The sequence below is a fragment of the Etheostoma spectabile genome, chromosome 20 (genome assembly GCF_008692095.1).
Source record: "Etheostoma spectabile isolate EspeVRDwgs_2016 chromosome 20, UIUC_Espe_1.0, whole genome shotgun sequence".
NCBI classification, from domain to species: domain Eukaryota; kingdom Metazoa; phylum Chordata; class Actinopteri; order Perciformes; family Percidae; genus Etheostoma; species Etheostoma spectabile.
Genome location: NC_045752.1, coordinates 8,120,713 through 8,129,788, shown reverse-complemented (window position 1 = coordinate 8,129,788; position 9,076 = coordinate 8,120,713). Strand labels below are relative to the sequence as shown.

Here is a 9,076-nt window from a genome sequence, read left to right as displayed (position 1 = left end):
CAAACTTTTGACCGGTAGTGTATATAGCACCTCGACCTGCTTTAAAATAAAAAAGACATGGAAATTTCACTTTTTACAACATGGGACCTTCAAAGAATGCTAAGATCATACCATTTTTAATGAATTTCAGTTCAGAGGAGAGCTGTGTCACAAGAATGTCCATTTCTCCGATCATCTTTCTCATTGGTGTGCACTCACATGGAACACCTGATAAGCCAAAAATGTGTGGGATTACAACACAGTTGTCTTAATTAGTTCTCCCATTTCACCAAATGTGACCGTCTAATCCAGCAATAATCTTTTTGACAAATTGAATAACTTACCTGGCTCTCCATTAGGGCCTGCAGGACCTAGATCCCCCATGTCTCCTTTTACCCCTAAAATATGTAATGTAATTATTCATAAAAACCTGATTCCTTCCTAAAGAACTGCATGTGAATTCTTTATGCATTCAGAAATGTACATTTCTGCATTTTCTGATTACCTTTCATTCCACTCGGGCCCACTTTTCCATAACGTCCCATTATGCCTTTCTGACCTTTAAGCCCAGTTTGACCTGAAAAGATTTTGTTTATGACAGGACTATTTTACTACTGTGCAATATATTTAAAAAGCCATATGTTGTGGCCAGGTTAGTTCAGTTGGTAGAGCAGGCGCACACGTGTAGAGGTTTACTCCTCAATGTAGCGGCTGCGGGTCTGACTCTGACCTGCGGCCCTTTGCTGCACGTCATTCCCCTTTTCTCTCCCTTTTCATGTTTTCATCTGTCCTGTGAAAATAAAGGCCTGAAAATGCCTCAAAAATAATCTTCAAATCTTTATCTTCTGCATCTACTAAAAATGGGAATCAAAATATCTTCCGCTATAGGTACATTAATTAAAATGCAGTTTGTGTAATCTCTTTTAAAAAAGTATGTGAACACCCTCCACTCCTCATTAAAGTCTTCAGTAAACACTTGTCCAGCAGTGGATTACACAAATCATTTCTCCTCCAACATCTCCTACAAATGTAAACAATTGGCCGTCTCTGGATGGCCTGGTAGTGATGTAACAGCACATTATCAGCCCAAGCAATGTGATCTTTACCCCAGTTTCATTTTAGTGACAGTGTTGAAAAAAATGAGGATGCGCACGTTTGGGTGCATGGTCAATGCTTTCCTCTGCCTTGAGAAGCAAATATATTTTTTACCAATCTCTCCAGGAGGGCCAACTCTTCCTGGTCTCCCCGGTGCTCCTTTTTGTCCTTTCTCTCCTGGTTCTCCTTTTGCAGAAGAAAAAATAATAATGAGAAATTGTGAAGGCAGATTCTATGTTTTGGTTTTGTATGCATCTAGAGTATGTAGAATGGCGTGCCTTTGAGTCCAGGGACAAGGATCTGAACCGTGCAGGACTCCTCTGCCAAGTGCTGTCCATACGATGTTTGTGGTGTCAGTAAACTCAGCACAGACATTAGTATTATGGACAGTAACTGCTTCTCTCCCATCATCCTTTAAATGGGCCGGTTGGTGGGCTATACTGAAGAAACAAGAGACATTACAAAAAAATGAATCGTTTAACAAACCATCCGTTTTGCAAGCTGTTAAATTCCTAAAGAACACACCCTACCCAAATTTAATACATTACTATACCTATAATTCCCTCTGCAAAAAAAACACGATTTCTTTATCCTGAGAAATATTTGTGCAGACAAAAACACCACACATTTGAAGCCATAGATAAGAGAGAGAGAAAATAATTGTTTTAAACCAATCCAAGCACATCTCCTAGCTGAATTAATGCTTGATAGACGTATACATCCAGAATCTCAGTTGCCTAAACCAAAGACATATTCAGCTTTTTTGTTATAAACTTGGCAATGTCTATATCAGAATTCAATATAGCCCTGAGAAAAAAATCTGGATGGCCTACCTGCAGACGTGTTTCCAGACTGAAGTAGAGAAGTGTAGACAGCTTGCAAAGACTTGCTGTAGCTTTGAACACTGGTGGTCCTACAGAAACATTTGATGTTCCTCCACAGGCACCACAGAATGTGTGTGATAGGATATTCGTAAACAGTTCACAGATAAAGTCCAAAGCAGCTGGGGCCCCACAAATAATTGGCTGGGAAAGTTGTCGAGTGATTGACAGTGGAGGGGTCCGACATGTACACACTTCAAACCATCAGATATTTAGAAAAGAATATTTTTTCAATTGCCTTGGATGTATTTTATTTTAAATTACAAAGTAACACTGTTTTTTTTATAATATTACACATAAATTGAATCTCTGTTCTTCACAGTTTCTAACCCTTTCCTGCAAGCTTTGTGCAATACTGTGTCCAGGAATCAATCCGAGTCAAGCATTTAGGATGTTACATAAATATAATACTGTGCTTGTATAGCATTTCTGCCACTATTCTTTTTCCCCAGAGTGTGCTGGTTCCTTGTGATGATCAATTATCCCGTGCATCCCCTCTCTTACTCTTCCCTGCCTTCCTGTAAGAAAGTTAATGATTTGGGATTTGGATTCAGATCTGCTTGTCCCCTTTGTGGCCACCGGAGGGAGTGATTGTCCATGCAAGGACAGCAGTGGCCCTCCACAGGCTTGGATATAAATGTGCCACTAGCCATTAGTCATTTTTTATTTCTTTGCAGTAAGTTAGAATCACAGTAACTATACACAGTATATATATATTCAGACTTTAAATCCCAATACAATGTTTGCCTATGTGTATTAGTCCCGACCAGAGTGGAAAAGAATGAATACATATAAACACTAGTGGATGGTGAATAGTTGTTGTTTGTCGACTAGGATATACTGTTGTGTCCCAAAATAAAATGTGTCACAATTTGATATGGTCTAGTGGTGATTGCCTTTGTCGTGCATTATTTAGAATGTCATACAAATACTAACTTGGACTTTTAACTTGCAAACAAAATAATCATGTTAGTGTTTACATGCTATCATCTAGTGTCAGTAATCAGATATGGTCAAATGCACGAGTATCAGTTATCCTAATTAGATTTACAAACCCAGTGGCGGCTTTCAATGGTGGATTGGATGTCTCCTTCAAAAATCCCCCCCAAACGTTTTAGATTACCTGCCTCTCAAATATTCATGACTCTCAAGGCAACATTTGCCGTCTTTTCATGGCGGCCACTGAAGTAACTGTGTGTCCTCTAACTCCAGTTTTATGATCAAACAAAAAATTACTGTGTATTCTATGACAATAAGCAGTAAAATAAAATATTCCTTACATTATCAGACACACAGATACATTGTTGGTTACATTGTTTTTACTCTATCTCACTTGATTTTAAAAAGTGGATGTTGCAACAAAGTCGCACACTGGTAAAGGTGTTTACAGTAAAATGTCAAAGCATGTTTTCTCTTTTGCTGCAAGGAAAAACAAACAATTTTAGAAATATGTTGGTATTGTTAAAATACAAGATGTCCAAGTTAGTCTGTTTTCCCAATGCTTATTTTCCCTCTGCTAAACGGTGGGGAGGAGTATTGTTTTTTAAAAATTATTATTAAAACACAGCCAGTGAAATAAATAAATAAACAAATAAAATACCTGACACTGGATCTTACGAGCAGCACTTTAACGCACCTTCAGCAGTGTGCTGTAGGCGTGACGTCACATGTGCTCACCGGAGCACCGAGCACAGGGTGTCATCCAGACAGCCCGCAGCTCTGTCCCACAGATTGAGCAAGCTGAACTGCTGCTGCTACAAGTACACATCCGCATGAGGGACTTAAATGTCATTCCTCTCGCCCTGATCGTAAATTTGACCCCTTGAACGTAAGTGTCCCTGCTTTTCTCTAACTTTTACAATTTTCAGTGGACAGAACAGCCTGAGATAGTCTAGCCTACTTTGTAATAACGTGTATTTACGTACTGTATGCAAACTACCTATAATATCATTTAATTATTAACAAGCATGGCCTGAATTGTTAGTTTGCCAGTCACTCCTACAGTAACCAAAATGGTTGATTTATAAGGGGCTCAGCACCGTTATACTCTTGCACAGACTGTTCAAATCCATTTAACTGTGAGGTTGTCTTAAAATATTTAATTTGACTAAACAATTTCCTGTGTGCTTAATTATAGCATTTCTGACATGTTGGCCGTCTCAATGTTTTATAAAGATGCCCCTTTTGAAAGTTGGACCTGTCACATTTTTCTTCATTCTGCTGGTCTGTTGTCTATATCCAATGCAATTTCCATGTCCCTATTGCCTGGTAGAGAACAGGAAACAAGAGGCAGGAAACAAGGGGCGTGCTTGTGTGTCCTGCTCTCAGCCAGTGTCCATTCATTTGCGTGGACATATATGTTTCCTTTTGTCTGTACTGTATGGGTCTCTGTGTTTCATGGGATATGCGACACCCTGCTGATTTGCATTGTCTCACCGCAACTGATCACTGTTTTTTTGTATGTTGGGTTAGATCACACTTGAAGCGTCTCACCTCCCTGTCTGGATTAGGGTCAAATACTAAGAGGATTTAAGGCTGCAGAGTCAAAGTTACTCTAGAGGTCTCTGTTTTGTTGAGAGAAGTCAGTGATGTAGACTTCCAGGCTGAAGGGTGTCTCCCTAAGTGATATACCAGATTGTTTGAAAGTTTGCTTTTGAAGTAGCATAAGAATCCCAGAACTCTTGATACATTGAGCGGTGTTATGTTGTGTGTGTTGTGTATTGTACTGAGTTTGCAGCAGACCAACACAGACTGTGTTCTTGGTGAATGGAAAATATTGTAAGCATCATTTTTTTGTTATTTTTACAGTATAATGGGATATTTAAACCGTAGCACGATGTGTGTAGTAATTTAGGCTTTTGGTGGTCATGTAGTTTTGAAAAGAGTGTATAATATGTACATTCTGTATTGAACTTGGCCTGAAGTATGTAACTGTGGGAAAGCATTGTGGTTATCACTCATATAACAAAGACGCTCTTCCGGAACCCCCAAAGCCTTGATCTCAAGTTTGAAGACAACAGACTGGGGAAGTAATCTTTATCGTCCCTCCTTCTGGTGCATTTTTTAAACTCCTGCTCATGTTTAAATGTTGTTTGATAACCAAATAATCACCACTGCCAAAATAGTGTATGGCATCCATATAGTGTACACACACAGCCTATGTTTCTAAAAGTTACAGATGGGGCCTTTTCATTTGTTGCAGCCAGCTAAAGTAAATGTAGAGTTAGATATGTGTATTGACATTTAGTGACTTTAGCTTGCAACCTAGCATTAAAGCAATTGTCTGGCTCTGCTTTCAGCAACCAAGTTTTTAGAAGCTTCTAGTATCTTATTGAATACATTTTTGCTATGAATCCAACAGACTGAATTTATAAGTTTGCTTCTCTCTAGTGTGTTGGTTGGTGTTTTTTTGTTCTAATTTTGCTTTTGTCGGTGGGTTGGCCTTTTTTTATGTGTGAAATCATCCTCAGCTGTTGGCCAAACCTGGGCAAAGACATATATTGTAAACAAAGAGTATTGCTATATTTATATTATGGTATTTATAATACAATTAAATATTATTTACTGCAAACCAAGTTTTGTTGTTACAAGTAGTTACAAATGTTATACATTCTTATTGCCTATTTGGTTCTTTTGCATTTGCAAATGTGCACAGAGGTTCTCAAAAACCATCTAACATTTCTAACATAGGCCAAGCTGTATTCTCTCTCCAGAAATAACTCATTCACACATTTGATTTGACGTTATTTAGAACATGCAGACCTGTGGTTTTGCTGGGACAAGTAATAACAGTTCTCCAACAGCTGTAGCTTATATCTCCATTTTAACAGGTTTACCACTTAAAGCTTGTGTTTATCTAAAGTCTTTCAGTTTTTTGGCAACTGAGCTGTAAAAGTAAAATCACAAACAACATCACACATATGATCACACAGAACATTGTGGTTCTGCCTCATCTAGGACCAAAAGAAAGACAGAAAAGCAGTGGAGATGGTCAAGACAGGTTACCATCTCCAGTGTAGGGCTGGGTACCCAATACCTCAAAACTTTGGAGGCAATGACTGAATTGCCTCTAAAAAATTGATGATTGAAAAATCCCATCATTCAATGCCAAGTTTCAAAACATAATGAGTAAATCCCAACAGCATCAGTGAGCCAATGAGCATACAGCATGCTTCTACCAAGATCTAATAATGATGGTGATTGGCTGTCTAACGTTGTAGAGACATGCAGGAAAAACTCCTGCTGCAAAATAACTTAAAAAGATATCTGCCGTAATGTGCAACATTGTAATTTCTTTTTGTTAAATATATAATATATATAATAATAATAAAAATAATAATATTATAAAATTGGTATCGAAAAAATTGTTAAGGAACCGGTATTGAAGTCACGGCATTTGTATTGATACCAGTATCGGATATTTTTGAACGATAACCCACCCTACTCTATTTGATCCCTTGGTTGGATCCACCATTATGCTGAGTTGATGTACCTGTTGAACTTTGAGTCCTTGTTGAAGTCCTCTCTTACATTTGACCTCAATCCCTGAAGCTAATGGGATACTCGGGCATAACAACAGCACTTCTGCTTTGAATAACTATGTGGTTGTAGGGTTAATTGGCAAGAACTGGTAATGAAATAACGGTATATAATATATAATTAAATCTCTTTGACCTTGTCATTGTCAAAAAATTCGGACAGAATTATCCTCTTGGTTTTGCTCTGAATCTGCCAGGGTCCAACTACTGATGTTAATTTCAGAAAGAAGTTGTACATTTTTAACATACAGTTGAATGTATAAAGCTATGTGTTTTGGCAAAAATATCATGGTTAAAAGAGCCATCTGCCGATATGTTGTTGTCTTTGTTTGACTTCCAAATTACACACAGATGGTTGATGGAACTTTGAACTTTCTAATTGGGAGTTAGTTGCATAATAGTCATTATGCAGAAAGTTCTATACAAGGTACAGTTCACATCAAAATGTCATAGTTTGATAGCGTTGTCTCAGGATTGCCTGCCGTAGCTTGGACACTGGACGGTCCAAACATACACTGACAAACCTGAGATGCTTCAAATTGGATTGTTTGGCTGTGTACTTTATGTCAGGTCATTTAGGGTAGCGTTGTCCTCACTAGAGATTGCAGGACTTCCTCCAGTCCTGTCCCATTCAAAAATCCTCTAATCTATCATAAGGAGGAATAACAAGTTAAAGTGAAGCAGACAGCATCAGTGGGGCACATTAGTAGGTTTAAGTCATATTTAACTACTTTGATATTAGCTTCCATGTCAATTAAATGCTCATGTTCACTGATAAAACAATTATGACGTTAAAAGGTTATCATGACTAACTTTGGTGAAGAGTCTGTGCTGTGGGGTATGAAGGGATAATAAAGGACTATGGAAAATGCTGCCATGCAAATCAAGATCAGGTGCATAACAACAAAACAGAGCAGTGACACTGAGAAATTACCCTTACAAGGGACAGGGGATGATTGTTTTCTTAAAGTAGATGTTAAATTAGCAGTGCTGACATCAATTTTTGTTTGTCAGCTGTGAAGAAAATGTGAAATTCATATTGTGTAGCTAATAAAAGGTCTGGGGAGCAGGCACCAGCTTAGAAGCAAATTCACTTTGTTTGAAGTATTTCAGTAGGAATGCAAAACTGTGTTTGGTTCTTTGCATAATCGATTTTAAAACACACATGTACTTTACATTATACATGTTGCTTCTCTTCCCCTTTTGGTCTCTCCCAGTTGTGTGGCCGTGCTGGACTGGAAGTAAGCCATGGAGGATGGGAAGCCAGTGTGGGCGCCCCACCCCACCGATGGGTTCCAGCTGGGGATGATAGTTGACATAGGAGCTGACACGCTCACCATCGAACCACTAAACCAAAAGGGCAAGGTGGGTCATCACACATACTAACAAGCAGGCACAAGCACTCATGCCAGCTTTTCATGTACAGGCAAAGTTAAGTCCAACTGGGAATATGGGTGAGAGGCTGGTGCTTGTTCTCGTTTCATGTGGCTCCGTTGATATGATAATTGCTTATTCATTGAGTGGTTCACATAAGTTGGTTGTTGATTTCCCAATGTCAGGAGAGTGCTCACCACATACACAAATGCATACATTTGTAAGCTCATCTACTATATACAGTGGGGCTCTACAGTTTGGGCACACCAGGTAAAACTTTGTATTAATATGCATAACGAAGCCAAGAAAAAAAGGAAAAATCTCAAAAGGCATCAAATGACAGATAAGACATTCATATAATATGACACAAAAAGTAAAATTTTATTTCCATCATTTACACTTTCAAAATAACAGAAAACAAAAAATTTGGCATCTGCAAAAGTTTGGCCACCCTGCAGAGTTTATAGCATGCACCGCCCCCTTTGGAAAGCTGAGACCTGACAGTGTCATGGATTGTTCTCAGTCATCGTCTGGAAAGACCAGGTGATGTCAATCTTAAGGTTTTAAATGCCCAAACTCATCTGACCTTGCCCCAACAATCAGCACCATGGGTTCTTCTAAGCAGTTGTCTAGAAAACTGAAACTGAAAGTAGAAGGCTATAAGAAGAAAACAAAGCATTTTCAGATGCCAATATCCTCTGGAATGTAATTAAAAAATGGCAGTTATCAGGAACAGTGGAAGTTAAAGCAAGATCTGAAAGACCAAGAAAAATATCAGACAGAACAGCTTGCAGGATTGTGAGGAAAGCAAGTCCAAACCCACGTTTGACTGCACGATCCATCCAGAAAGACCTGGCAGACACTGGAGTTGTGGTACACCGTTCCACTATAAAGAGATACTTGTACAAATATGGTCCTCATGGAAGAGTCATCAAAGGAAAACCTCTTCTATGTCCTCACCACAAAAATCAGCATTTAAAGTTTGCAAATGAACATATAGACAAGCCTGATGCATTGTGGAAACAAGTTCTGTGGACCAATGAGGTTAAAATAGAACTTTTTGGCCGGAACGAGCAAAGGTAAGTTTGGAGAAGAAAGGGCACAGGGAACATTTCACGAGTAGAAGGAAAAATGAATTCAATATAATTTCAGCAAATTTTGGACGCTAACTTTGGATGCCATCTGTGAAAAAGCTGAAGTTAAAGAGAG

The 9,076-nt window shown here is 38.6% G+C and overlaps 2 protein-coding genes across 6 annotated transcripts in view; one reads left to right on the top strand and one right to left on the bottom strand.

The window, feature by feature from the left end:
* The window catches only part of colec11 (collectin sub-family member 11), a 3,807-nt gene extending 1,775 nt beyond the window's left edge, over window positions 1-2,032 (bottom strand). For both annotated transcript variants that reach the window (XM_032500393.1, XM_032500394.1), the window contains exons 1-6: window positions 1,908-2,032; window positions 1,353-1,514; window positions 1,189-1,260; window positions 485-556; window positions 324-377; window positions 112-207 (exon numbers count right to left, since the gene is read on the bottom strand). In XM_032500393.1, the coding sequence (XP_032356284.1) occupies window positions 112-207; window positions 324-377; window positions 485-556; window positions 1,189-1,260; window positions 1,353-1,485 (427 nt within the window). In that variant the 5' untranslated portion in view covers window positions 1,486-1,514; window positions 1,908-2,032. The remainder of the gene's footprint in view (window positions 1-111; window positions 208-323; window positions 378-484; window positions 557-1,188; window positions 1,261-1,352; window positions 1,515-1,907) is intronic.
* A 1,584-nt stretch (window positions 2,033-3,616) lies between these two features.
* Window positions 3,617-9,076, top strand: part of myo6b (myosin VIb) — a 39,282-nt gene continuing 33,822 nt past the window's right edge. For all 4 annotated transcript variants that reach the window (XM_032500360.1, XM_032500358.1, XM_032500359.1 and 1 more), the window contains exons 1-2: window positions 3,617-3,783; window positions 7,711-7,858. In XM_032500360.1, coding sequence (XP_032356251.1) covers window positions 7,742-7,858 — 117 coding nt within the window. In that variant the 5' untranslated portion in view covers window positions 3,617-3,783; window positions 7,711-7,741. The remainder of the gene's footprint in view (window positions 3,784-7,710; window positions 7,859-9,076) is intronic.